This window comes from Drepanopeziza brunnea, assembly GCF_022702325.1.
Source record: "Drepanopeziza brunnea f. sp. 'multigermtubi' strain 214-2 chromosome Unknown ctg10, whole genome shotgun sequence".
Taxonomy (NCBI): domain Eukaryota; kingdom Fungi; phylum Ascomycota; class Leotiomycetes; order Helotiales; family Drepanopezizaceae; genus Drepanopeziza; species Drepanopeziza brunnea.
This window is the reverse complement of record NW_027094073.1, coordinates 1,598,278-1,625,974: the sequence shown is the minus strand read 5'-3', so window position 1 is coordinate 1,625,974 and position 27,697 is coordinate 1,598,278. Positions and strand designations below refer to the sequence as shown.

The following is a 27,697-nucleotide window of genomic DNA, read 5'->3' as shown; positions in this document are numbered from 1 at the left end:
GGACCTCATCTCATCGGCGCTAGCCGCACCCCCCACCAAGCGATTTTTTGTGACTTGAACAGAACAGAGTTATCAACCAGCGCCTTCACCTTCCGACTTCCTTTGCGCCTCCATCCACTCCACTCCACTCCACGCTCTACGATACTCTTGAAGATCCCCATCTGAACATACAGATATCCCCGACAAAACGCAACAGGAACCCATTCATAACACAATCACGCGCCGCCCCGCGCAACACCCGCCAATATGTCTTTGACAAATTGTCGGTTCTACGAGGAGAAGTTCCCAGAGATCGATAGCTTCGTCATGGTCAACGTCAAGCAGGTAGGATCATATTTCATTGCAGAAGAATGCCGGTGGGAGCGAGGCTGACCTCGGTCCAAGATTGCGGAAATGGGTGCCTATGTCAAGCTCCTCGAATACGACAACATCGATGGCATGATCCTGCTTTCCGAACTGTCCAGACGTCGTATTCGAAGTATCCAAAAGCTCATCAGAGTCGGACGAAATGAGGTAGTTGTGGTTCTCAGAGTAGATAAGGAGAAGGGTATGGATGCCTGGCGCCAAGGACTACATACTTGCTGACGAGGCTGGATTACAGGTTACATTGACCTTTCGAAGCGCCGGGTATCCCCAGAAGACATTGTAAAGTGCGAGGAGAGATACAACAGGAGCAAAATGGTCCACTCGATTATGCGCCATGTCGCTGAGAAGACAACGGTCCCTATTGAGGAGCTCTACGAGAAGATCGCATGGCCACTGAACAAGAAGTACGGACATGCTGTAGATGCTTTCAAGCTATCGATAACGTATGACCTCAAACTCCAGCATTAGAGATACTCACTGACCACTTCCTAAAGCAACAACGATGTCTGGTCCGATATCGACTTTCCAAGTGAGGTTGCATCAGAGGAGCTGAAGTCATATATCGGAAAGCGTCTCACACCCCAGCCGACAAAGGTCCGAGCAGACGTCGAGGTCACATGCTTTGGTTATGAAGGTATCGACGCAGTCAAGACAGCGCTTCGAACAGCTGAAGCCAGAAATACCCCCGACAACCAAGTCAAGGTCAAGCTTGTTTCCCCGCCGCTGTACGTTCTGACGAGTACCTGTCTCGAGAAATCTGTTGGTATTCAAACTCTGGAAGAGGCAATTGTCGATATCCGGAAAAATATCGAGGGAGCCGGAGGAAGCTGTGTTGTCAAGATGGAGCCAAAGGCCGTCACAGAGAACGACGATGCGGAGCTGCAAGCCCTGATGGAGAAGCGTGAGAGAGAGAACGCCGAGGTCGGTGGAGATGAGAGCCAGAGCGAGAGCGACGAGAATGCCGTGGAGGTGATGTAACGCATCTTGGGGTAATTAAAAGTATTAAGATTGCATTGCGGGCGCATAGATGGGTTACCATGGACTACCAACAGATGCCAATATGTGCAGAAGGTTTCTCCGGATATAGTGCGAGCGAAACAAGAACAAGAAGCAAAATCAGACAGAAAAACTCTCACATTTATCTCATTGACTTTGCCGTGACTTCCGATCTAGTCGACTATATGGCAAGGTTATTTTCTCGTTCGTTCTCACAAGGCTGAGATTATCGACGAGCAGGCTAGTCTAGAACTCGAATTCACATTTCACCATAACGCTTGTCAACTCAACCCAACTAACTTACAAAATGGCGTCGAAAAGACTGTTCTCTATTTTCAATCGCAACATGCAATGGGCTTCTTCTCTTAGTGATCTTCGATACTGGCCATTGACAGTTGCGAGCTGGATACCCGCCATAATCTTCTTCAACGACCATGTTGGAGACGTAACATGGATCACAGGGAGCTCGATGTACCCATTCCTAAACTCGAATTACAACAACGATCTCAAGAAAGACTGCGTTTGGAACAGCAAATGGAGCCCGATATCGAATTTGAAGAGAGGGATGATTGTCTCTTTCCAGTAAGTTGGCCTCTCCCTCTTGCACAACCAGCCACTTACAGATTAGCAGTAGCCCTATGCATCCCGAAGTCACAGTGGTGAAGAGAGTCATCGCTCTCGAAGGAGATATTGTCTATACCAGAGCGCCGTGTCCTGTACCGACTGTCCAAGTGCCCGTCAACCATGTTTGGGTGGAGGGAGACAACAGAGATGCAAACAAGACGCTCGATAGTAATACTTACGGCCCGATTCCGTTGAATCTTATACAAGGGAAGATTACACATGTTCTGTGGCCGCTGAAGAGCTTTGGACCTATACGCGCGGAGGAGTTCAAGGGGAGAACGAAGGTCATTCGAGGCAGGAGGGAAACAGCACCAGGCTGGGACTGAAATGCTGGACCAAGAACCTGGCATCATGTCTAAGGAGGTTCTATCTATGTACTGCCTTGCGAAGTCCTGGCCATAACTTTGGATGGGGTAAGAAGGGGGATCCTATGAGAGAAGCGTCCTGGTTGATAAATACCAGAGTTTCTAGCCTCAAAAAAAGGGTGCGGACATTGCAATTCTCACTTGTGACTGCGAGCATGTACATAGAAGATATGTACCCCAGGATAGCCGAAGCTGCGAAAAGAGAGGCATTCGAGGTAGGCACTTGATTATCTCCCTACTCAGAGACTCACAAATCAAATTGACACCAGCCATAAGCATTTGAACAGGCTGAAGCTACAGTATATAGTAAGTCCGGCACAGAACATGACCTCTGGAACTGAAGAGTTTCTGGACTTCAAGTAAATTCTGTCTTAAAAAAACTTGCTGCCTCCACCAAAAGCTCATGATATTGAAGCTCCGGAAGCTCTGGTTTACCGACCGCTGATTGGTCGTCAGCCTTGTCCATAATATGAACTTTTTCTATGTAAAAGCACGGCCCAAACTGCCAGTCACTCACAATCAACAATTTGCGCATTTTTCTCCCAACAAGTAGAATAAAGCCTCTCGCAGTTTTTGCTGAGAAGCTCTGCTGGCCATTCCATTGGGATACTTAGGAGGAGCATGTCCCTGGGCTCCCTGGTCGCCAACTTGTTCCCCGGTCGAACGCCCAGTAGTCAACAGGATCGCAACGAATTTACTGTCGCTGATGATGGGCTGTCAGCAGGAAAGCTCGACTTTGCGGATGCCAAATTTGAAGCTGGAGGACTTGGGGCGAAAAAGATGGCACCGAAAGAGAATGAAGAGGAGCGACGGCCGCCCTACTTACATGTGAGATACGAAGCGCCAGCATGGAGAATATCAGTGCTGATATTTGTAGTCTATGATTGCTGGAGGACTGGGTGGAACAACGGGGGACCTGTTGATGCACTCGCTGGACACAGTCAAGACGCGACAGCAAGGTGATCCGCATATCCCACCGAAATATACGTCGATGTCGACTTCCTATGCCACGATCCTACGACAAGAAGGAATACGGCGAGGTCTATACGGGGGCTGGGTACCGGCTTTACTAGGATCTTTTCCTGGAACCGTGATATTCTTTGGGACCTATGAATACAGCAAGAGGCATATGATTGATTTTGGCATTACACCACAGCTTGCCTATCTCAGCAGTGGTATGGCCTTTTTTTTCTCTCTCGGCAAGGCTGCACTCTTTAATGAGTTGTCTCTAACTATTTGTAGGATTTCTTGCAGACTTCGCAGCATCTTTCGTCTATGTGCCGTCAGAAGTCCTCAAAACTCGTTTACAACTGCAAGGCCGATTTAACAACCCCTTCTTCAAATCAGGATACAACTATAAATCCACTGCCCATGCCGTTAGAACCATTGTCAGGCAAGAAGGCTTTTCTGCACTCTTTTACGGTTACAAGGCCACGATTTTTCGGGACCTTCCGTTTTCAGCATTGCAATTCACATTCTATGAGCAAGCACAGACCTGGGCAAGGGAGTGGAAGGCGAGTAGAGAAATAGGGCTGCCATTGGAGCTTACTACGGGTGCTGCCGCTGGTGGACTCGCGGGAGTGATCACTTGTCCACTCGACGTCGTAAAGACGAGGATCCAGACGCAGGTCAACGAGACTGTACAACCAGACTCAAAGCAAGCTCCAATGAGGACGCTATCATCTCATGCGAAAACTGGATCAACGGTATTTAAACGACAAATCAGAACGATTTCGACTTCTTCTCCTTCAACACATACTCCACGACCCGGGTCGGTAAATCTCGACACCTCCTCGGTCTTTACGGGTTTGAGACTCATTTACAGGACCGAAGGAATAGCTGGATGGTTTCGTGGTGTTGGGCCCCGACTTGTGTGGACGAGTACACAAAGCGGGTGCATGCTCTTCTTGTACCAAAGCATTTTAAAGGAGTTGGAGCATTTGGCTGCTCCGAACCAGGTGTCAGCTGTATGATGGAGATGGGTTCCTTGGAGCGAGGTGGGCGGGGAAGTGGCAGCACCGGAAGGATGGTAGAATGGGAGCTTTTGAGCACTTTGTAGGTATATGTATAGCATCAGCATTGGGCGGCGTTGGGGAGGAATGTGCAGGGCTAGACCTAGATCCGATCTTCACTTACTGAGCTTTCTGATCTGGACCATCTTTCATGTTTCTTGGAAGTGACTTATTGAGCAGCTTGCTCAAGAATCCAAGCCCCAAGAAATATATACCTCTGTCGTCATTACACGAAGATACAGTAGCTTTAATTGAGGATCTGACAGTGCATATCTATGTATGTGACATGGATGCCCATAACGTATTTAGGTGTTGCTGACTCTTGGCTTTTGATTTTGGTACGGGGGCCGTTAAATGCCGACTATGATTGTCTAAATTCATGCGACCTCATTACATTTCTTTCCTCCTTCAGGAAGAACCACGATATCTACTTGCCAGCCGGTAACTTCAAATGGCACTTTCGATTCGATACGGACACTCGATTTGACAAAGATGTGATGGCTCAGACATCGCCAAAATGCCGACAACTCTCCCAGTGCCTTCCAAAGGTGCGTTGCGAGCTCTCCGGAACATCGCCCTTGGAACCTCATGCACAATTGCTTTCGGCGCAGGCATGCTAACAGAGGACCGACGACGCCGCATAAATTCTGCCCAGGAAGTCCACAACAATGCGAAGAAGCTCAAGTCTGCGAGGCAGTATCACAGTGCGGGCACTACGTCGTTGGAAGATTTCGAGGATCAGACTCTACGACATCGAGAAGACGCATTTTGGCTCCCTAGCAATGTGCTGCGAAGCAAGTTACGAATAGTCGTGGATCCTAAACCCGGTGAAGACTTTCGTGTGCTCGAAACTCCAGCGGCCAAGGATCATATACCAGCGCTCCACGAGGTACCGAAACACATCAGGCCGGACCCAGTATTCGCCGCGATGCCTCAAGCAGAGAACTCTCCTCCTCCATTAGGACATCGAGCGTTACGAAGATTACGAGCACAGTCGAATCGCGAATTGGACTTGCAGGAACGCCAGTATAAGCTTGCGTTGGAAATCACCAAGCTCATGGAGGAGAATGCGACAGGGATAGGGGGTGCTGCCAGTCTCTTCGTGGACGCCTTTGAAAGTGGTCTGGCTGTCGGTGATTCCGGTATCCATCCGCTACTTGTGGACGCTGCCATCAAACTTTCGGGTGTCTGTCAGAAACATTCGAAGTACGAGATGGTACACAGGATATTGGACATAATCCTGAATTCAGGACCAATTGCTGAAGATGATTATCACCGATTCAAGCCGTACGAGATCATCAGGACGTTGGTAAAGGTTGAACGAGGAAGCAGACTTGCAGATCCTGTGAATTTGAGGAAAGCTTGCAAGATCTACCTTGCCAAGTTCAAAGAGAAGCCAGAGACTATGTCCCAGCACATGTTCTTCCTTGGCGAACGTCTCTGTCAAGAGACCTGTAGTGCCGGTATGTACGATCTAACGCAGCTCGTTTTTACCCGCCTCGAATCGTGTCGTGGTGGAAGGCCGCTGATAGCTGTTGACCATCTGATCACGGCCACACACGGCAGAGGACACCACAAGAGAATGTTTCGATATTATAGCAATTTTTATACGAAGACAACCCCGAAACGGCCAGAATTTCTACAAGTTACCAGTCTAGTCATCGATTCTATGCTAGTGCTTAAACAGATTGACAAAGCCGAAAAAGTTCTGATCTCTGCTAGCCGAATGGCTGAGAATGGGAATATGAAGATGTCAACCACATGGTTACTTCGTGTCTTGGGTGAAGAATGGAGGTCGAACCGCGACATGGTTCGAGCCGAGGCACTTTTCGTACGTCTAGAGCCTCTATTGCCACTCACAAGTCATCCCCAAGCTCTTTATGGTGCTATTATCCAATACTGTGTTGAGTCTCGGGACGACGGCCGTGCCTTGCACTACTACTCCCAGCTCCGTGAATCTCACGAGCCAACCTCAGGCGATTTACGAATTTATGGCCATTTTGCCCTTGCCAAGGCCTACCGAGAAGATTGGGAGGGGGTGAAGGAAGATTTTCGCAAAATGAAACCTTTCCGCACTGGCGATGGGGATGATTACAGTGCCATTTTCACACCGATTCTAAAAGAATTTTCGAAGAAGCATTCCGTCTCAGAAATTGAGGACTTTATTCGACATTTCCTCGTCGAGATGCATCTGAAGACAACGCGCCACATCATGAATATCATGATCGATGTGTACTCGAAAGCCCGCGAGCTGGATGCCATTTCGCGCTGGATCAATTATGCTATTGCGGATGGCTGTAATATTGATGCCGTGACTACCAACATCATACTGAAAAACTGTGCCAGCACTTTCGACTATCATTTTGAAGAGATTTATGCACTATACAACAAGATACGAGAATTAGGGCCCCAAATGGTCGACCATAACACCATAGGTCTGCTGCGAAGCATTGCTTTCTCGCACTGCTCGAATCAGACTACGGCGACTAAGAGGCTGCGAATCCTCAAGAGTCTGAACCCCGAGCAGTCAGAGAACAGCATGGAGGTTTATCGCGCGTTGGCTATGACGTATGCCAAAGAGAATTACGTCGCGGTTTTGAAGGTCTACAAGCTTGCTGAACGCGATCATGTTCATCTCGGACCTAATCATCTGTTATTTGCTGTCAGGGCATCCCTTCGCCTTCACAGGCAGGACATCCGCGAGACATCACGATTCATCGAGAATGCTCACACTCGAGGTGTAGATATTACCAGAGCTATCTCGACTGTCTTCATCGACCAAATGTCATCGCTATACGAGGAAGGGGGAAGCTCTAATCGAGAGCGCCTGGATGAATTAGCCCGAAACACAATAACTGCCTACGAGAGATCTGGGATTACTATTCCACAGTCAGTCCTTACACACACCGCAAGCGTTTTGCAGAAACAATGTCGCTACCGCGAATCCATCGATTTTTGGGATACGATGTCCCGTCGCTTGCAAATTCATCCTTCATCCTTCGATCTTCCTACCCTCACAACTCTTCTACAGGGTTACTTGAAGCTGCATGATATGAGTGGCATCCGCTGGGTGGTGAAGATGCTGTCTGCCAATAGATTGACGCCAGACACGCACGTGATGAGAGTTTTAAAAAACACTCGCAGGAGCACAATCCTTCACATTGAGGCAACTTTTGCTTCAAGCTCGCTGCTCACGTTTCTTGATTGTGTTGAGGAGGCTCTTCAGGCGTTCAAAACAATACGAGAGGACGCCATGGTCAACCGAAAAGAAGCAAGAACCAAGCTGATTAACATCATGGAGACGGCAATTGAGGACCAAGCACTGAGGGAGGCATTTCAAGTGGCACCGTCGCTGAAGGGGGCAACGGCGGAGGCCCTTGAGGGTCAGGTTTCTCACAATGTCAATGGCTGTGGGATGGAGGGCGTGTGTTTGGACCCAGATACCGGATCTGCCGAAGATGCAAATTTACCACCCGAAAGGGTTTCTGTGGCACTCGGGCGTTGATTAGTATATACCATAACGCCCTCTTTTATGTTCTGAAAGTGTGTTCCTGTTGCTCTGTGGTAAATCAATTATAGACGATTCGAAGGAATATCTCGCCAAAAGGTGACAGAAATGCATGTAACAGAATTCTGGGCACCCTCAAGGGCAAGCGAGCCTGTTTCTTTTTTTTCTTCTTCTTCTTCAATGAAAATTAATCGGATGGAGAGCCTCTCCTATATACCAAGATTTTAAGAAAGCTTCGAACGTTTGATTGCATGCTTGAAAGAAAATGTGGTGGTACTGATACACGTCACGAGGCTTGGCAGGACGTGACTTTCGGTTACACCCGCCCCGTTGCTCGTCTGCTAGTGGTTATTGTATTTACTTGGATTTCTAATCCGTTGAATGGAGGTCGCAGCAGACCTCCAGCATTCCATGCCTAATTCAATGGGATCCAATTCATAATGTCGATCGTCGCTGAGTATTTCCGCCGCCGCCCCTTCGACAGTGGAAGGCTCTGCTGACACATATGTTTAGCCAGGTTCGTCGCGTTGACAGCGTGCTGGAACGAGTCCACCTAATACCACGCGACACGAACGACGACTTCTTCGCAGAGCAGAGCCCGCTAGTACCCAAAGTCACCAGCTCCCCTCGCATCATTGAGCTGCAGAGCATCGTCAAGGCACTATCTACGTCCTCCTCCTCTAGCCCTCTCTTATCTTCATGGCGAATATCGCAACTTCTCGAACGCGCAGCTCTTTCCGAGATGACTGCAGAGAGCGAGCAGGACCCGGCGACGAGCAAATATGAGACGGAGCTGGAATGGCTGCTTGTTAGCAAAGCTACAGGTAGGTGCCTGGGGATTCTCTTACTTCCAATAGTTCCAGGAAACATAAAGACATTTGTTTTCCCCGAAGTCTTGTTTCTTGAACAGGCGTTACTGACTCCCGGGCCTTTACAACACAGTGCAGACGTATGGCTTAATATTGAGCACGTTGCTGGAGCAGACGATTCCTCTGAACGACGATATTTGGTACTGGGACGAGGTGCTAAGTTCTTACACATACTCGAGCTTGTACATGGCGCAGACGTCCCCGCTGAGGCTCTGGGCATGGTCTAAGGATATCTACAATGATACGAAAAGTAGACTGGCACGACTTCGAGATGGGGAAGATGAGAGTTCTGTGTCTGCGCGAGACATTGGGACAAGCATGTCGGATCAATGGAAGCAATTCTACGGCCTAGTTAGGGAGAGCATACGAGAGAGCTCTGTTGCGCACATACAGCAGCAGGTACTCTCTCCGATTGCCCTCTGTCGGTCCAACGTAAGACATAATCAGGCACGGTTGAGAAGGTTACGGGAGATGGGAGCCAGCGGATTAGGAATGCTGATGGATGAAGGACTGAACTTCGAGATCGGCGATGATAGTACGGATATTGCGAAGACGGAGGACAGTGACGTCCAGGAATGGAAATTTGTCGTTGAGAGAAGCGTTGCCCTCATGGACACCGTACTGCGCAATATCACCACACTCGACAGTAACCTAGCAGAGTTTGAGGATAATGTCTTTGCAAGCGTTGATGAAGACCCGGAAATTACTACACGAGAGACTTCGCCGACGGAAGTAGCACGGTATGAATAGACGTGTCCAATCTACCCATATCAGTCTGCTCATATTTACTAAAATTGATCCAACAGGCCTTCGAAACTGGGCATCCGCCTTCAGCAAATTCTTGAGGTCCATGTCCCGCAACATATAAACTCCTCACAGAATCTTGTCACCAAATATGGTCGCCCTTCGAGAGCCATTCGCTACTGGTTGCCAGTAACCGCTCTTCTCCTATCATCAACAACTATTCTCCGGATATTTGTCAATAGAAAGGCTGAGATCATCGCCTGGGTAAGAGATTTAGGAGCAACGACTCGAGACTTCTGGCTGAACTGGGTGGTTGAGCCGACAAAAAAGATCATCGGTACCATTCGTCACGATAAGGATGGCGAGGTTGCAATCATGAGCAAAGAAAGTCTCAAGGGTGATCGAGACAGCTTAGAACGAATGGTGGTGGACTTCGCCGTCGACAACCCTCAATCGTCGATGGGTGAAGCGAGCCTTAGTGAGGCTCAAATTGCAGAAATCGTTCTCAAGGTCAAGGAAGGCGATTTGACACCAGTCCTCCGGGCATATGAAAACGATCTCCGGAAGCCGTTTGTCGGCGCGATCCGTGGAGATCTCGTCCGCACTCTTTTGATTCAAGTTCAGAAGACCAAAGTAGATGTCGAGGTTGCTCTGAGTGGCATCGACGCTCTACTCAAGAGCCAAGAATTGGTGTTTGGCTTCGTCGGCCTCACTCCTGGGGTACTGGTCTGTTTTGCAGCGTTTCGTTATCTCGGCGGCGTATTTGGCACCAAGCAGGGTCTGAAGAGAGGCCAAAAGGCTGGACAGGCAGTCAGAGTGCTCCGAAATATTGACCGTATCCTTACCATGGCTACCCCGACACATAACAATCTCCTCTCTTATAAGGACCATGGTCTGCTCCTTTGCGAGGTACACGTTCTGCGGAAACGGACACACTCGTTACTTCCAAGAGATGTGGAGGGTGATTTTTTGGCAGATTTGAAGTAAGTCGTCTGTCTTTCATATCGTCTATTCCTCTTGTCTCTGGATCTCTCGAAATGTCAGGAAGGACTGCTGGATTTATCTTCCATGATATCGCCTACCTGGAAGAGTGGGCGCTCATCCCTCTCTCCCATGATCCCCTCCCAAAATACACAGGGACATGTGAGAGCGAAACTAATCTAGGACACAGTGACCTTACCAACATCCAACTTGGCCTGGGAGCGCAGATCCGAGTCTTGGACAGACTGAAATGGGGGTATTCGCAATGGTTGAAATGAAAGCGGCCAGATAAACAGAGAGCACCGAGGTAGAAAGCATCAATATCAACGAAATGTAAAAATAGTATCCACCCTAGGGCGTTAGAAGATTTCCCTTAAGGAACTTCATGCCAAACCTGTGATTCCATCTACGCAGCAAATTCCGAATGAATTAATGCCTCTATTTCTTTTTATTTAAAAATCTTTGATTCAGATCTATGGACTTTGATAGTAGTGCCTGCAGGAGATCTAGATGCCCACAACTCCTTCCCAGATTTTTGGTACTTATCGGCGTAGCGAGCTGCGGCTCTACGAGGCAACCGCAGCCTGATTGTCAATCTGGCGCGACATTGTCACTGCACTGATAAGCACCTCAATTTGCTTTGCATCGATCCTTCACTCGCCAAAGAGATAAAAACAAAGCACGACCCGAATCATCTGCGCCCTCAACGACGACGACGCCTGATTCACTGGCTTAAGTAGTCGCGACGTCCTTACCGCCCCCCCGTCGTCATCCTTCGCCGCTCACACCCCTAAAGTTCATTTCGACCGACAGCAACCCCCCCCCGCGCATACCCCACAGACCCTCTGATACGCTTGATACCACGAATCTACCTACCTTACACATACACCATCTGCCTCTCGCTCTGAGCGCCAAAATCCGAGATGGCTGGGACGCGTAATTATGACTTTCTGGTAGGCTTCACGCCTTTCCCCCCGTCAGCTGCTGGCAGCATCGAGGCTAACGTACCGAACCACAGATCAAGCTGCTGCTGATCGGAGACTCGGGAGTTGGGAAATCATGCTGTCTGCTGCGGTTCAGTGAAGATTCGTTCACACCGTCCTTTATCACCACTATCGGTATCGACTTCAAGATCAGGACGATCGAGCTAGACGGCAAGAGGGTGAAGCTGCAGATCTGGGATACCGCTGGGCAGGAGAGATTCAGAACCATCACAACCGCTTATTACAGAGGTGCTATGGGAATATTACTGGTCTACGACGTTACCGATGAGCGCTCCTTTAACAGTACGCACCCCCGCACCATACCCAGTCTACCTGTCTAGGTAGGAGGTAGGTACAGAGGTTAACGTATGCTTGCAGACATCCGAACCTGGTTCTCGAACGTTGAGCAACATGCCACAGAGGGCGTGAACAAGATCCTTATCGGAAACAAGTGTGACTGGGAGGACAGACGTGTGGTTTCTACGGAACGGGGGCAGCAACTGGCGGACGAGCTCGGCATCCCCTTCCTCGAGGTCTCGGCAAAGAGCAATATCAACGTTGAGAAAGCGTTCTACAGCTTGGCGTCGGATATTAAGAAGCGGATCATCGATACGGCAAAAACAGATGCGTCGGCGAGCCAGGGTGTCGATGTTGGAGCACAGGGAAGCGGAAGTGGAGGCAAGTGCTGCTAGGGATTGAGTTGAGGTAAGGGTGGATGTGGATGTGGTGGTGCTTTTTTCGTCTGGTCAAGAGCAGCTTAAGGGCGGAGTTTGGTCGCATCGTATGGTATCACAAATTGAAGGCATGATTTTTGCCTATTCCTATTGAGATTCGAGGTCACAGAGAAGTTGATGCGAGCAAGTGGGTAATGGAAACAGTATTGTATGTGAGATGGAAGAGATTCAATTGAGCTTTGGACTACCAACAGATTTCTGCATGAACTGTAGGAAGCGGCTCGTCACCTGTATGTTCTTTCAGTCGTCCCAGAGTTGTAAGAGGGAATGGGCGCCGATGCCATTCTCGAACGAATCTTCTGGCTTCGTTCGAGTCCTTGAAGGCAATCGTGTATCTCGCCGCGCCTTTGTAAGTAACCTTGCGGCGCTCAGCCGCCTCCTCTTTCAGCAGATTCGTCTCAAGCCTGACGACCGCCTCTTCCCTATCACCGGCGAATCTCCAATGCAAGTTCCGGCGCAGCCCATCATCGGCAAGTGCCCTGGTCAACGTGCTTTTGTCAATGAAACCTCCACGGCCATCTGTGGTAAACAGTACAATGTCTTGCGCCTTGGTTTGTCTCCCAACTAGAGGTGCTGGGCCACCAGCTTCCAGCATCCATTTCACACCCTTCGAGAATGGGGGAACGAGCATCTTTAACGACAGCTGACCATCGGCGGGAACCAGTGAGAAGCTCTGTATCATCATGTCCTGGTCCTCGCCCATGCGGCGGGCACGATGATGTCTCGTGAAATCGTCATACCCTGCGAACTCCTTTAGATCCAGGGTACGCGATAAGTAGTCACTAGCAGCCGCGAGGCTTGAAAATACGAGGTAGTATTTGCCCAAGGGTTCGAGTGTCATGTTGTCACGGGCAGGGATAACTTCAGCATGTCAGCATAATCTCCCTTGTTAGAGTAGCGTCGACCATCATTACCTTTGACGATGCCTCTCGTCCAGTCCTCAACATGCTCCCCTTGTGCGGTGACGCGGTAGAAATCAGACTCCTCCAGCGATGTACTGCACGAGCTCAGAACTAGCACAGCATAGCGCTTTGTACCACTGATGTCTCTCTTCCACGACTCGGGCTGTATTGGCTTACGCGCAGATCCTTTAAGAAGTGTTCGGTCTTCAGCAACAGGTCGGGCTGGTATCGAAGTAAGAGCAGCCCTCCTCCTCTCGCGCTCTCTTGCCTGCTCCCTCTCATACTCAGCGCCACGCCTGAAATCCGAGGTCCAATTGAACGCTGGCAACTTCTCCAAGTTCTCCAGGGCCTTCTTTTCTCGTTTCTCCCGCGCCAGTGCCTCCTCCGGGAAGAGTTCTTCGTACAACGACAGCGATTCCACGCCTAGGTCGTCCTCCCGTATTGCCTGCTGCAAGTCTGCGGCTGTTTTTATGGGGCTGGGTGTGAGAGACTCTGAGTCGCGTGTTGCGCTCTGCGGTGAGGGGCGCTTGTTCATCGGGGGGTTCGAGGTGGAAGCTAGCTGGTCCCTCTCTGTAAGTCTCACAGGCTCGTGGTTTCTAGGTCGTTGAGAGGCTTCCCCCCCGCGCCGGCCGGTGTTCTTCCAATGTTCTTTCGCAGCCAAAGCGCGGACTCCTTGGGTATCATGGCCATGATCTTGCCGGGCGGGGGCTCGCTTTCGGCCTCGTGGATCATTTCTGTATATCAGAGCGCCGCCGCTCGCCGCTCTTGCGATCCTTCGAACCGGCGATGAGACGGTTTTTGTTATACTGATTGAGGGTCCACCATCGACGTGACTGTCGCTCGAATTCGAATGTGTTGCTGAATTTGGGATCGGGTTCGAATAGCTCTCAGTCGAGTCGCTACTGTAACTAGCTCTATGGGCTATATTCGCAGCTTGTGCTAGTTGTATCGAGCTCCATGCTGGCAAGAGGAACTGCGGAGGCAGCGAGCGCGTCAACAGCATCAATGTTCACCAGCGGACGTTGCCGACAAATAGGTGCTGTGTAGAGATGGTCCAGATGTCTGTTGAACGCGTCCAAGCTAAGAGAGCTGGAATGCCAACTTGTGGCGGCACTGCAAGGCTACGATCCGCTTTTGTAGTGGGGCAACATATTTATTTGAAGGCACAATTATGAAAAATTATGTGACAAATTTTACATTCTTTCAGCAACCCTAAATATTGTTAAAGTATAACGTGATCCCACATTTCCAAGTCGCTCGCTTCATATTATCCACGTGATAGCAAAGGCCTCGCGAACAACCCGAAGCTTTTAGCGTGATATTTTTCTGCACAAGGCTACGATAATAATTTCGGACGACCTCTTCCTCTTCTCACGAATAACGACGATGCCAGAGAAATACAAGTCCACTCCCGCACCATGTCAGAGACCGAAAAGATACAGAAGACCATGGAGGTCAAGATGCGAGACCTGACGACCAAAGTTCGGTCTGACCAAAATGGACTTGCTCGTGTATACTTCACGAACCAAGCTCTGGCTGAAATCGGCGTCGAGAGACCTGGCCAACTCATTCACTTGTGGAAAACAGGCGATGAAATCCAAAAGGAGGCCATTGCGTGGAATACTGCAGATAAAGGCCTGAGGAAAAATATTGCCCAAATAGCAAGCGAGTATCGCGAGTTTCTGGGCTTCAAGCTAGAAGACGACATCAACGTTCGGGCGGCAGGCCTCCTACCAATTGCAAACTCCATTGTCCTGCGAGAGTTGAGTGCTCCGAGCGAACTTCCGCAGGAAGCTCTCGGCAAGTCTGAAAATGTTCATTGGGCATGGTTTCTCCACGGTCATCTCAGTCAGCTCCCTTTTTCACAGCTTTCGTGGGAACTTTTTCAGTTGACAGTTTCCAGGTCGTGCCGAGACCATATATCCGGGTATGGAGTTCACAGGGATAGCACCTTTTGCATGGGCCAAGAAGCGGAGTTTTGTTGTTGACTTCGTCAATGGCAAACCAACAGGTACAAATGTTCCCCAGCACTCCGGTGACCTGAGAATTTTGCCTGATTTCTGACCGTTGCGTAGGCCTGGGCAAATGCGGATCTAGCTCGTCCGTCCAGATATCGACCCCTCAAGAGGATGGTCCAGAACCACAGGTGACATTTCAATCGGCACCCCTGGAAGTCCTTGATATCGCCGGAATTGATCAAGCCCTCGGAAGGCTTAACTCCTTCTTCGCCGACTTCAACAAGAAAAAGTTCGTGTTCCCACAGGACCAAAGGTCGTGTGCGGTATTGCTTCACGGTGGCCCGGGCACTGGAAAGACGTTCCTGTTGAGCAAAATCACCAGTACTGGCTGGGCCAAAAGCGTATTCCGTCTTGAGGGAAATGCAAAAGTATCCAATATCCGATCCACCTTCAGAGATGCAAAGCTCAATCAGCCCAGCATTATCGTTCTTGACGATATAGAATCGCTCATGGGGAAAGAGGACGACCGATACAGCGATATTTCCCATGGTCTTGGAGAAGAGCTCGATATATTGTCTCGAGCACATTCGGGACATTCGCTTCCTCAGGTTGTGGTGGTTGCGACCGCTTCGGATCCAAACAGGGTTCCTCGTTCCCTCAAGAAAAGGGGCCGATTTGTCACTGAGATCGCCCTTCCTGTGCCTGATGTACCTGCACGAAAGGCAATCTTGAGAGCTCTTGACCCTCAATTTCTTCCAGCTACCAGAGACGAGAACATCGACAGGCTCGGTGATCGGACACATGCCTACACGGCCGAAGATCTGGTAAATTTGTTAGATGCTGCCCGTCATTTCGCCGAGAAAAGGGTGGACGTGAACCCTACACAGTCGGAGGACGGTCACTATCTCTTGCAAAGAGATATTGAAGAGGCTCTCTTGCTAGTCCGTCCGACAGCCATGCACGATATTACGCTTCAGCCACCAAGTGTAAGATGGGATGAGATTGGAGGACAGGATAGCATCAAGAAGGCTCTTCGACGCGCGGTTGAAACTCCTCTGCTGGTAAGTACCCAACACTTCCGGTTACTTCTACGATGGCTAACAGAATATCCAGCACCCGGGACGAATGAAGAGACTGGGTGCCGTCCCAAAAAAGGGAGTACTGCTTTACGGCCCACCTGGCTGCTCTAAAACCTTGAGTGCGCAAGCTATGGCGACTGAAACTGGATTCAATTTCTTTGCAGTCAAAGGTGCAGAGCTACTCAACATGTATGTTGGCGAGTCTGAGCGGGCAGTACGTGACATATTCGCAAGAGCTCGCGCAGCAAACCCAAGTATCATCTTCTTCGATGAGATCGAAGCGATTGGTAGTAAGCGGCCTTCGAACGGACGGAACACTGGTGTCAATGTGCTTACGACTTTGCTCACGGAGATGGACGGAATCGAGACACTGAAGGGGGTTTTTGTCCTCGCCGCTACGAACCAGCCTCAAGCCCTGGACCCGGCACTTCTTCGACCTGGTAGATTCGACAAGCTGCTCTACGTCGCTCCTCCGGATCTGGAAGGCCGTAAGGAGATACTGCAAGTCCGGAAGAGAACTATGGATTTGGCTGACGACGTTGATATCGATGCACTTGCCGAATTGACTGATGGGTACTCGGGAGCTGAGCTCGTGGGCATCTGTCAAACGGCATGCGACTATGTCATAGACAAGTGCGAGGACCTCAACGAAGAACTGCAGGTGCACATGGAGGATTTCATGGATGCCATCCAAGTGGTGAAAAAACAGATCGACCCAAAAATGATTGCGAGTTATGAGGAGTGGGCGAGAGGGATCTAATAAGGAACGAACAGGACTGGTCTGTTTACTCTGAGGAGAGAGGTGCTTGTCAGACTTGGATCTGGCACACGGTAATGAGACTCTGCCCAAATTCGAATCGAGTATTTTTGCTTCGGGGTACATCGCTGGTAATCCTTTTGCAGATAGCAGATAGCAGATACCACCTTTGCAAATCCCAGTGTAGCTAGCTATTGGTCCACACCAGGTCTGTTTACATTCTCGAGCAAGTGATGGATGTTTCAAGCGCACAAGCGCAGAAGTCCATTATCACATGTCTGGAATTTCGCCATGCGTCATGCATGCCGTTAACATACATCATACAGGACCAGAATCATAAGTCTCAAAACATCATCATGCCAGCAGCAGAACGTCCCTAACCAATCCCTTGCACTCGGATTTTCCACCAATGTATATAAGTCCTCCCTCGGGCATGTTCACGACCGCCACTGGAAAAGTTTTTCACCACCCCATCTCAACTGCACAACCAGCCATGTCCAAAGTCAAGAATCGATCAAAGAAGGGGAACGACCTGGCTCTGGCTCCAGTGAAGACGGAACAAGATGAACAAGTGGTCCAAGACGCTTTCGATATATCGATTCCGGAAGTCCCTGTGACGCAACAGCGACGGCCTTTTGTTCCGAGCAAAGAGAATCAGCAGTTGAAGGATCCAGGTAAGCATATACATCCAAGCCCAATGCTCTTACTTCGAAGTCGGCTTCGGTTGTTGAGAAAAAGAAACCAGGGACCCCTCGAGCAAACATAGCTGCCTCTTTGGAAGAGCCAAATGGCACGCAGAAGGGAGACTATGCCAGAAGATACAGGAGAAAGACGGTAAGCTTAAGCTTCGTTCGCCACGCCCTGCCGCGTGCAAGACTGCTAATAGTCCCCGAAGGTCCTCCAACAACATCTCACCTACTTCGACCCGGATTCAGACGGCATCATCTGGCCCCTCGACACCTACCGCGGCTTCTACGACCTGGGCTACGGCATTTTGCTCTCCCTCCTCTCCCTCGTCATCATCCACGCCAACTTCTCTTACCCAACCCTCCCGCCCGGCCACTGGCTCCCCGACCCCTTCTTCCGCATCCACATCGCCCAGGTTCACAAAGATAAGCACGGCAGCGACTCTGGTACCTATGATGCGGAAGGCAGGTTCGTGCCGCAGAAGTTTGAGGACATCTTCGCCAAGTATGCCAGCGGTGACAAGCAGGGCATTACGCTGAAGGAGGTCTTCGATTATATGAAGGGCCAGAGGCTGTATGCTGATCCGGCCGGGTGGGGCGCGGCGGCTTTCGAGTGTGAGTGTCTTTCTTTTTTCGTGGTGGCGATGGCGAAGACACGGGTGGAAGTGCTGACTAGAAGTAGGGATCGCGACGTGGTTTCTGTTATGGCCTGAGGATGGGAGGATGAAAAAGGATGACATCAGACGGATCTATGACGGGAGTATCTTCTTCGAGATTGCAGAGAGGAGGAGAAACAAAATCTCGCCCAAGAAGCTGAACGGGCATTAAGCTGGAGGCTTGATCACTGTTGAGGGCGGACGTACTCAAGACCCTGTGCTGGGCTTCAAACTTGGGGGACGTAATTGTAATTAGGAAAAGTGTTTATACCAATGCCAGAGATTGTTGTCTCTTTCTGATAAAGTATTTTTAATTCCACTCGACGCTTGTATTACGTCGCAGAATCTCGCAATGCTGAAGGCCACCCCCTTTCCTCTCTCGTTTAGCGAGAGAGGCGACGAGGCGACGGTCTCTGTCCTGAGCCATCGGAATGGAGCCAGGATGCACACAAGACACACCGTCTCTTCCAAGCACGCCATAGTTCTTTTGGACTGCGTATCATTGCTTAGAGTAGTAGCACTGGGCCCTCCCTCGAATAGACGGCCTCTCTTCCCGGGGGTCAGTGGGGTCAGCTCAGCTCTTTGCTCGCGGCATCGGGGACTCAGAACACTCCTTATCCATCACTTCGACAGAGCTTCCCCTTCTCCCTCATTTCCCTATCCAAATACAATAGAAGATCACCAAAGATCCACAAAAGACACCTTCTCATATCCAATTCCAATAACAGAGCTACAATAGTCTCCGATCCTCGAACATCTAAATTAGCCACTCTGACTCTCTATTCGCTTAACTTCAATCAATCTAAGGCGGACATAACCCTCCATGATCGACTCGCCTCCCAATTCTTCTTCTTCCTCCTCTTCTTCCTCTTCCTCCTCTTCTTCCTCTTCTTCCCCTTCTTCCCCTTCTTCCCCTTCTTCCCCTTCTTCCCCTTCTTCCCCTTCTTCCCCTTCTTCCCCTTCTTCCCCTTCTTCCCCTTCTTCCCCTTCTTCCCCTTCTTCCCCTTCTTCCCCTTCTTCCTCTTCTTCCTCTTCTTCCTCTTCTCCACCCCGTCAACCCAAACCCCAGATATGTCCGCCAGGCACTCCCTAGGTATGTATCCACACACAGCGAGCTATTCGCGAAGAGCATGTACTTGAACACCAGCTGTGAGTGAGACTGCGCCGGTTGATTAGGAAAGAACCCTTGAGCGCCAGCCGGGAAGGGGATACAAGCTTCTTTTGAGAAATATATATATATATATATATATATATATATATATATATAAGAGTTTCAAAAAGGGATCAAGAGCATGACTTCGCCGGAACGGGGGATTACCACAGCAGCAGTCCTCGCTTCGCTCGATCGAAGCGAAGAACAGAACGGATGACCTCGAGTTCGGGAAGAGGATCGAAGGTGATGTGTAAATTAAGAGAAGGGTATGTACGCAGCTTTTTATTGTTCGCGGGGGGCTTTGTCCCTCCCTTCGACGGTGGGTATCCGTCTGGCTACAGGTCGAGCTGGGGGTTGTCGTGTTGGATGGATATATGAGGGATGAAATATGGATGGAGGATGAAGATAGGTGCTGTTGTATTTATGTACGTAGGTTGTTATTGTAACGATGCTTACACACATACATAGCCTGATGTAGAGGCAGAGAGAGACGTTTTGATGTTGGAAAGGTCTGTTGAGACATGAAAGGGAAGGGGACTGAGATGGGCAGGTATTGCATAGCGTGAGATGCGAGAATGAGCGATTCTAAACAGCACGGATGATATTTTCAAGGAGTGAATCCCTTGACCATTCATGGTCTAGTGGTTGACCATTCATGGTCTAGATGGAACGCGAAGAGTATATAGTCTGCCTTTCTTGCAAATTCCAGTGACTGTGCCGTGATATCTCTGGCTAGGTAGCAGCTGCTCTTCATATCGCAAGTCCAAGACTTGTACGGTACCTTTGGATCTCGCCCTTCATTCAAAAGGACCCGATGACCCAATGTGTTCCCATATACTCGCAACAGCCCCTGGCGGGAAGAAGATAACTCAAAAAGCCCGTCGGAGCCTGACTATCTCCTCCTGTAAACACCCGCCATCCAACTAGCCCTCAAAAGTGCCAAACCCCAAGCCATTCCCAGACTATCCCAAATAACGTTCAGCTTACTCCCGCCCACCTCCTTCCACCCAATCTGGACTTCTGCAACCCTGATACCAGGCGTCGTCCCAATCTGCCGTCCTTTCCTATCAATTACGATACCAGTGGGCGCGCTTTCAGCCAACATCAGCATCTCGACGTCAAAGATCCAGCCCTCGGCGTGCATGTACGGTATGATATGTGGGAGAGCAGCGCGCGAAAAGAGCTTGAAGCCGCATTGAGTGTCGCGTATCCGGGAGGTAGCCGGCGGTGTGAGGATTTTGAGGAGGGCATGGAAGGAGTGCATCAAGACATTGCGAATTGCAGATCGCTGTGTCCCCGTTAGCATTATTCTGTCCCATACGACCCCAGGTAGCACTGACTTTGACGACCGCTTCACTGCCAACAAGATGCGATCTGCTTCCCACCGCAACGCCTCGCTTTGGAGAATCGGCCACGGCTCGACATCCCTCTACCAGCTTCCCCAAATCCGAGAACGTCGAAGCTCCGTCCGCATCAGCAAAGACCGCAAAAGCCCCTCTCACATGTCTCAGCCCGTGAGTGACAGCTCCTCCCTTCCCCCGATTCTCCCTCAGCTTGCATATGCGCAGCACATCGTGCAGCTCATGCTTCCTTGAAAACGCCAGCGCAACCTCCACCGTCTTGTCCCTGCTCCCATCATCCACAAGCAAGATCTCGTACCCGCCCATCTCACTCCCATCCGCATTGGCGCTCCCCTTGGGCTTCGGTGCGCGTCCGTATTCGGCGTCGAGGAAGGGCACAGCTTCTTCCAGCATGATCTCCAAGCGCTCTTCCTCGTTGTAGGCCGGGATGACCACACTCATTTCCAGCTCTGCTTCTTCAATGTCCCCAGTGTGCTTCTCCTTGAAATCCCGAAGATTCTCGGCTTCTTTCCGATGGGTCAGCCACGCGTCGTGCCAGCATGGAAGCGGCTTCGGAGAAGACGTCGAGCCATTGGGTGTTGTCGTTATGTACGTCTTCTCTGACGCGAAAGGCGGGCGTGGTGTAGGTGCAAGGATGAAAACAGCCGCATATACCTGCAAGATTCAGCTATGGCTGCGAGGAATGGAGGGGCGGAGGAGTGCTGGGGCGCGTACAGCGGTCAAGACAGTGACAGCTGTTGTAAGTGCCAGAATCAGCAGAATAGGCCAAGGTGTCTGTTCGAAGTTCTCATAGATGACCCAGAGCAGCTTCTGGGGCAGCCGGAGGAGTGCTTCCATGATCCCGATGACCGAAATGAGTGACCTTCGCGAAACGAGTAGGTGATTTATGAAATGCGCAGGAAAAGATCGATTTGGGACATTGAGGGCGCGGATCGACGAGAGGGTAGCTAATTGTACATGGTCCGAAGTCAATTGACCAGTTCAGAGTGGAAGTGGAGAGTAAATCATCGTCGTTGGCGGCGGTACTGAACACGATTCATACGAGGCCTGGTCTTTAAGCTCCGCAGGGCAAGGCTGAGTCTGTGCCCTCTTTCTCACAGCTTTCTCTCTAGACTTCAAATGTCACGGATATTCCTGTTGTCATACAACTGTCACACAACACTCACGGAATGTAAAGTCCCTCTCTCCCCTCCAAATAGATAGATGTCTCGAGCGTATCAATAAAAGAAGCTTTTGTGCTTATCAATGTTCATTGCATCCTGTGTCGCAAGACACAAAGTGTCTCTTATCTGCAGCGTGTGTGTCATGTCCATCCGCCTCTCCTATAATACACTCACTTAACAAGCAATCCGTGATGATCGTCTCGCCCGTTAGAGCCCCCTAGCCAAGCAAATGCCAGTTCAAATGCGCATCTCATTATAACCACATCACTCAGCCAAAACTCCATACACCGCCCACCACCGCGCCGACCTCTCGCCGAGTGGAACCCTTGAAATGTTTCTGAAACCAAGATGGACTTTTCAACTGCCACTGTCACCACCGCCGGGACCCTCCCCAACTGTCTTGATAGCGGAGGAAATACTGATAGCAATCTTGCCTTTGCCGCCAGCGTTTCCGTTCGGGCTGCTGCTAAAGCTTCTCTTCTTTCTCAAGACGCTGCTTGTATTCGATGCCACAGAGCTTGTCGAATTCCGACGTTTGGGGTGCGAAAGCTTGCTTAACTCATCATCGTCTTCCTCTTCTCGGCGGCGTTTTTCGGAGAGCTTCTCAGGAGGTGACTGAACTAGTGAATTTATCGGAGTGGAAAGCCCGTTACTATCATCTTTCGGTTGCGGTGTAGGGGGCGTGTTCTCATCTGATCCAAGGATGCCGGCCGAAATATCCGTTTCCATGTCATTCTCTTCATCGGAGTTGTAATCAACCAATGGTTTAGATGCCGGTGAAGCGCCGTTAGAATCCGGGCGGCTAGGCGACACCTTGACAGCGGTGTCTTCTTCGTTATCCGAAGTGTTATAGTATTCTTCCTCCTGGTCATCAAGGTCTTTGATACCTGGGTGCCATCTGCCTCCTCTGCCTGCTTCTGGACGCTTGGGTGGCGTGTCCTCTTCGGTATCCAGGAGCGGAGCCTCTGCGTTCGGAGCAAATCCTTGGGTCTGGTCAAATCGCATGATGTAGTTGCTAAAGGTATCTACGTATGTGATTCTCACCAGCTTCTCCCTGTAATTCTCCACCAAATGACTGATGATGGTCTTGATGTTTTCCTTCTTGATGTGCTCGAAAAATTCCAGGCAAGCTGAGTTCAGAAGGTTGTCGCGCGGCATTGTCTCCAAAACCAAGTCCAAGATTGGCTCGAAAAGCATGCCTTGGGTCATTTGTTGATTGTAGAATTCGTCTTGGAGTCCAATTAGATTGCGGAAGAATTTCAAAGCAGCTAAGAAGGGTCAGCGGTATACCAATTGAAAGAAGGGGTGGTGATCTCACTCAATCGCAGATATTTCTCCGTACTTGAGAGAAGCTGAGCAATACGGTGACTTAGCTTCTCGGAGAGTACGAAGTATTTGCTGTGATGGGTATGCTGCCGAACGAAAAAGCAGAGGATTTCGATGAGGTAGATGAAGAGGGATACTTCATTTACACTGAATTCCGTGTTCTTTCTATATTTCAAGTCTACCAGAGGCTTGAACAGCTTTTTGGCCGAGTCATCGTAAAAATCCTTGACGAACTCTGCTTGTTGTGGGTCGGGATGAGGTCGCATTCTTGCAAGATCACCATTGTGCCTCGCCATATGGTCTAGTGGGCTGCTTTGAGATCCTGGATCAAGCAGAACCTTGATAGCATCAGCAATTTGTGCTTTGACTCCTAGATCGGCTTCTACGAGGAGCAGGTCAATCAAAGAATCAGTCAGGGGTGTCTGCTTCTCATTGATCTGTCGGAATATAGTTTGGCGGACCATCTGAGGATCGTGATCAATCATCGAGACCAGTACGTCGGTGCCTCCTACTCTAACACCGACATCGCTATGTCGAAGTGCAAAGTTGATTACCGAGAGCAATCCTTGTCCCAGAAAGTTGTTATAAAGCTGTTGTCTCGCGGGTTGTTGCAGGTTCTTCGCAATGGCACAGCATTGTTGGATAAAGAGTACGGCTTCCTTCTTCCTCTCTTGGTCGGGTTCTTCTGGTCCGAATACTCCAAATAGCTCACTGAGGAAAGCTGGATTCGTTTGCAAGTGTGTGACAATATCGACCTGGTTGAAGAAAATCAAAGAATTAAGTACGGAGAAAGTAGGATCGTCCAGGATCCGCGCAAGCACAACATCCTTCAAGTACTGCAGCCGATATGTAGCGTGGATTTTCCTGCGAATGGTGTCATCGTTGATTCGGACCACTTCCTTATATCTGCCTTCCTTTCCTAGCCAGAGACGATGGTTTGCCTTGTGGCTTGGGAAGTCCGGGTCGTACTCCAAGGCCCCTACAACACCCAAAATCAACTCGTCCGATACCACGAGGTCCATGATGCTGCTCTCATTCAACAATATCAGGGTCTTCATGATATTGCATAGTCGGTGCAGACTCGGTAGATCCTCCATATCTTCGGCCATTTCGACCAAAGGGATCAACTTCGGGATGTATTCCTCGGTTATAACGAACTTTGTCAGAGACTCCCGACCCTGATTTGTTTGGTGTAAGCCTCGCATGGTATGTTCGATCTCCGCGAGATTACCAAGACCTGGGTTTGGCATGGAGAGTGAGTTATTGAAGGGATCGACGGAGATATCGTCGGACAAGGCATCATCTTGGAGAAAGTCAGTCATTGACAGCACACATCCCGGATTATTGGACTCACCCGGTCCGCCAATCGCGAGCAGCTGCTGTTGAATGTTGTTGACGAACTTCCTGTGACCCAGTATGTTAGCTACCAAGACTCAAACGCCTCTCACTGAGCGTGCGCAGGGAGTTTGTACTAACCAGATGGTAGCACAGCCCTCGGATTCCTGGAAGCTTAAAGCCATGTCCACCGAAGTTGTTGGTTCGGTCCATACTATGAGGGTATCTAAAAAGCCGATATCAGCCTCGGCCCACAAACAGGTTCTCGATGGGATTGTACCTTGCTGCTTCTGGAACGAATCTTCCTTGCAGATTCGAGTCTCAAGAAGGGTGACGTCTGGCTTCTCCTCCGACTGGACAGTCACGCGCGGTTCTTCCTGACGAGTGACTTCATTCTGCGCGACTGGAGTTAGCAGGACATTCGGTCGACTGCGATATACCAGACGTGACGGAGGCGCAAGTATGAAGATGCGCGAGGTGTACGGGACAGGTATACGTACGAATGCGAAAGACGCGACACAGAAGCCGGTGCCTCTGTCGAACCAGTCATTATTTTTCAACTCGTAGACCTTGACCCTCTTTCTGTCGTTCGGCGGATTAGGCACCGCTTGTGCCATTATCAATGGTTGTAGTTCCCCCTCGAGGTTCTCCGGGATGATGTTGGATAGGTCTGGGGCAATCTCCAGGTGCTGTTGTAACGAGAGAGGCGATTGTACTATGGTGGCGGTCATTCGCCTTCGCGCCTGGAGGTCGATCGCGTGTCGATCGGCCGCGGCGAGGGACGATGGGGAGGGGGGGGTCGCTGTGCAGAGCGGGCGCTTAGAGGGACGCGATAAGCAACATGTACACGCGAATGTTTACTTTCGCGGTCGTCTGCGGCGCGGCTTCGCGGTGCGGTGCGGTGTCGGATTGTGTTGTGTTGTGCTGTGTTGTGCTGTGTTGTGTATGACGGCGTGTTTGAGGTTGGGGTGAATCTGGAATGGGATGATGTTGCGCCGAAGAGCCTCTCACACTAGCGGCAACGGGGGAGGATCAGAGCAGGTCAACGCCAACGGATAGGATGGGGAATAAGGGATGAGGCACGGGAGTAGAAGAAGAAGAGGGCGAAAAAGAGAAAGAGGGCGAAATGATAGGAAATAATAGGTGATGTCCGGCAGTTCAATCAAAATATGAAGAGAGCTGATGTTGCTTCCCCTCCAAGTATCTATTTCTCTTCATCCCATCTCACTCTAGATCATCGCTTCCTAGAATCTTTGCGTCCGGCCAGGTGGGATGAGAAGTCACAGTCACGTGGACCCACTGGCCTCGAAAAAAAGGTCGGTGCGGTGCGTTCATGAGATAATTAGATAAGCCGGTCGGTGGCACGAAAAAGGGATTCCACCTTGGACCTCGGCCTGATCTCTGATCTACCTCTCGGTTTCACTCTATCCTCTCGGTTTCACTCTATCCGAGTGTAAGGTTCAACGTCGGAATCTGAGCCCGATGTCTTGGTTCGTCGACAACCTCATATGCAGCAGCCAGCCGTATGGCTGAACCCCAAAAACCGTTGTAAGATGCATTGAATCATCGATCGGCCATAACATCCAAGTCAGACAGCCATATCTGCTGAGCGGGTGTAAGAGAAATGTCGGCACCGATGTCATGGACAAGTAAACAAACGACAGGTAAAACGTGACCGGCCCCGGGGGAAAAATCAATATGATTCCGCCAAGCAAGCTTGAACACCTGGTATCAACAAAACCACATCGCGCAACATTGCAAAGGACGAAGAAAGTTAAGCAACGTGGCGTGGCCGGTGCCGCGTATCTCGCTTAATACGCAACTCGGCCCCCTAATGCAAGACTCAAGTACGGAAGGGCCTCCGGTATTTGAGCTTAATTCAACGGTCTCGAGATCCTCGTGCCTGTACGGGCTTGTAAAATTCACGGACGATCCTGATCCGAATATATCAACCAAATGGGATGAAATACTGAACGAGAGAAGTGTCCCGATCGATCAATCAATCAATCTCCCCTTCTCCAGAGCCCATCACCAGCTCGCGGCACCTCGTCCTCCAACTGCCCTGGCACGCAAAACCCAAGCCTAAGCCATGAGAAACTTCCCAAAGAGCAAAAGTTCGACCCTCGTAGAATTTCGGTGTGTTAGACACAGTGCCAAGAAACACAAGGTGATAGTGAGAAATCAAACACTCTGGTAACGCTATAGCATTATGATTGGCGCTATTGCAGAGACGCTCCTCGTCCGCTGGCTCATCAACATATGTTGCTCCTCTTGCTGGCAGCGACGTCAACCCCGTGGCCGTGTCGACGGCGAGGGAGAGGAGACCAAGGCGCCAGCACCCCTGAGGTTGAGACCTAGGAAGGAGGGGACGATGGGGACGGAGGTTGTTCATATTACGTAGTCGGCGATTACGTAGGGTCGTGGTGCTCTTGATGGTAATTGCAATTGTAAAGTGGGCTTGACTGCTGGCAGGAATAGTAATGTTGTTTTATAGATCTGAAACTACCTGGCAACTTGGTTAGACTTGCGAATTTACTAGCAGATATTCTTTCACCAGGTATATAGCGTTCTGTAATGCTTGGGACTCGGGATTTCACCCAAAGATGATATAATATAACTGTACACCACCAGGTGATTTATGCTGTACAAACCGCATGGTCTTGAACGTCGCGAGAAACAAACCTCCTCCTGTCTCCTAAGGAATAGAGAGACACAGTTGCAATCCTGAGGTAGATAGATAGATTCTGTAAATCATACGCCTCAACCCGCTTGAAACATAGCAGTCTCTGGACTACCAGCAGACTCACTGTTGGAATATAGGGATTTGCACCCATTCCCTCGTATGGATTGGCCTCTTGGCTACTCCCACGTATATAGCTCTCAGCACTCTGATACTATAATCACCAACTTCTACACTCTTGCTTCTATCACTCACGAATCAAAGCAGATCCCTACAGGCGCAAAGAAGTCATAAAGCTGACAGTGAGTTTTGAGCGTATATAGACTATGCCGTCCGCTCGCTAGCACAGCATCTTTTGATTGCTATATTTACCAACTAAATCGTAGCGAGAGTATCAATCTTCATACATTGTTCCAGGCGTAGTACTTGGCGGAGCTCAGTCCGTAATGCGATTACAGG

The 27,697-nt window shown here is 50.1% G+C and overlaps 11 protein-coding genes across 11 annotated transcripts; 8 read left to right on the top strand and 3 right to left on the bottom strand.

Moving 5' to 3' along the window:
• Positions 1 to 246: 246 nt before the first annotated feature.
• L3040_006120 (uncharacterized protein) lies at positions 247 to 1,344 on the top strand (the record flags this gene model as incomplete). Its single annotated transcript, XM_007288442.1, has 4 exons — positions 247 to 324; positions 385 to 547; positions 602 to 809; positions 861 to 1,344. 4 exons carry the CDS (start codon positions 247 to 249, stop codon positions 1,342 to 1,344), a joined length of 933 nt encoding a protein of 310 aa, XP_007288504.1.
• A 325-nt stretch (positions 1,345 to 1,669) lies between these two features.
• On the top strand, positions 1,670 to 2,312 carry L3040_006119 (uncharacterized protein; the record flags this gene model as incomplete). Its single annotated transcript, XM_007288443.1, has 2 exons — positions 1,670 to 1,944; positions 1,994 to 2,312. The coding sequence occupies 2 exons, from the start codon at positions 1,670 to 1,672 to the stop codon at positions 2,310 to 2,312; spliced, it is 594 nt and encodes a 197-aa protein (XP_007288505.1).
• A 660-nt stretch (positions 2,313 to 2,972) lies between these two features.
• L3040_006118 (uncharacterized protein) lies at positions 2,973 to 4,324 on the top strand (the record flags this gene model as incomplete). Its single annotated transcript, XM_007288444.1, has 3 exons — positions 2,973 to 3,179; positions 3,229 to 3,526; positions 3,594 to 4,324. The coding sequence occupies 3 exons, from the start codon at positions 2,973 to 2,975 to the stop codon at positions 4,322 to 4,324; spliced, it is 1,236 nt and encodes a 411-aa protein (XP_007288506.1).
• A 556-nt stretch (positions 4,325 to 4,880) lies between these two features.
• L3040_006117 (uncharacterized protein) lies at positions 4,881 to 7,868 on the top strand (the record flags this gene model as incomplete). Its single annotated transcript, XM_007288445.1, has 1 exon — positions 4,881 to 7,868. The coding sequence occupies one exon, from the start codon at positions 4,881 to 4,883 to the stop codon at positions 7,866 to 7,868; it is 2,988 nt and encodes a 995-aa protein (XP_007288507.1).
• A 443-nt stretch (positions 7,869 to 8,311) lies between these two features.
• Positions 8,312 to 10,743, top strand: L3040_006116 (uncharacterized protein; the record flags this gene model as incomplete). Its single annotated transcript, XM_007288446.1, has 5 exons — positions 8,312 to 8,328; positions 8,385 to 8,695; positions 8,814 to 9,480; positions 9,547 to 10,467; positions 10,656 to 10,743. The coding sequence occupies 5 exons, from the start codon at positions 8,312 to 8,314 to the stop codon at positions 10,741 to 10,743; spliced, it is 2,004 nt and encodes a 667-aa protein (XP_007288508.1).
• A 645-nt stretch (positions 10,744 to 11,388) lies between these two features.
• L3040_006115 (uncharacterized protein) lies at positions 11,389 to 12,140 on the top strand (the record flags this gene model as incomplete). The annotated part of the gene is made up of 3 exons (XM_007288447.1): positions 11,389 to 11,418; positions 11,484 to 11,751; positions 11,827 to 12,140. 3 exons carry the CDS (start codon positions 11,389 to 11,391, stop codon positions 12,138 to 12,140), a joined length of 612 nt encoding a protein of 203 aa, XP_007288509.1.
• A 226-nt stretch (positions 12,141 to 12,366) lies between these two features.
• Positions 12,367 to 13,619, bottom strand: L3040_006114 (uncharacterized protein; the record flags this gene model as incomplete). Its single annotated transcript, XM_007288448.2, has 2 exons — positions 12,367 to 13,043; positions 13,097 to 13,619. The coding sequence occupies 2 exons, from the start codon at positions 13,617 to 13,619 to the stop codon at positions 12,367 to 12,369; spliced, it is 1,200 nt and encodes a 399-aa protein (XP_007288510.2).
• An 883-nt stretch (positions 13,620 to 14,502) lies between these two features.
• On the top strand, positions 14,503 to 16,881 carry L3040_006113 (uncharacterized protein; the record flags this gene model as incomplete). The annotated part of the gene is made up of 4 exons (XM_007288449.1): positions 14,503 to 14,932; positions 14,988 to 15,095; positions 15,160 to 16,103; positions 16,156 to 16,881. 4 exons carry the CDS (start codon positions 14,503 to 14,505, stop codon positions 16,879 to 16,881), a joined length of 2,208 nt encoding a protein of 735 aa, XP_007288511.1.
• A 490-nt stretch (positions 16,882 to 17,371) lies between these two features.
• On the top strand, positions 17,372 to 18,392 carry L3040_006112 (uncharacterized protein; the record flags this gene model as incomplete). The annotated part of the gene is made up of 4 exons (XM_007288450.2): positions 17,372 to 17,552; positions 17,624 to 17,712; positions 17,774 to 18,179; positions 18,247 to 18,392. The coding sequence occupies 4 exons, from the start codon at positions 17,372 to 17,374 to the stop codon at positions 18,390 to 18,392; spliced, it is 822 nt and encodes a 273-aa protein (XP_007288512.2).
• A 1,873-nt stretch (positions 18,393 to 20,265) lies between these two features.
• On the bottom strand, positions 20,266 to 21,571 carry L3040_006111 (uncharacterized protein; the record flags this gene model as incomplete). Its single annotated transcript, XM_007288451.1, has 3 exons — positions 20,266 to 20,661; positions 20,714 to 21,388; positions 21,449 to 21,571. The coding sequence occupies 3 exons, from the start codon at positions 21,569 to 21,571 to the stop codon at positions 20,266 to 20,268; spliced, it is 1,194 nt and encodes a 397-aa protein (XP_007288513.1).
• A 683-nt stretch (positions 21,572 to 22,254) lies between these two features.
• L3040_006110 (uncharacterized protein) lies at positions 22,255 to 25,289 on the bottom strand (the record flags this gene model as incomplete). The annotated part of the gene is made up of 6 exons (XM_066156509.1): positions 22,255 to 23,165; positions 23,216 to 24,526; positions 24,578 to 24,627; positions 24,700 to 24,784; positions 24,839 to 24,953; positions 25,059 to 25,289. The coding sequence occupies 6 exons, from the start codon at positions 25,287 to 25,289 to the stop codon at positions 22,255 to 22,257; spliced, it is 2,703 nt and encodes a 900-aa protein (XP_066011301.1).
• Between the last annotated feature and the right edge of the window lie 2,408 nt (positions 25,290 to 27,697).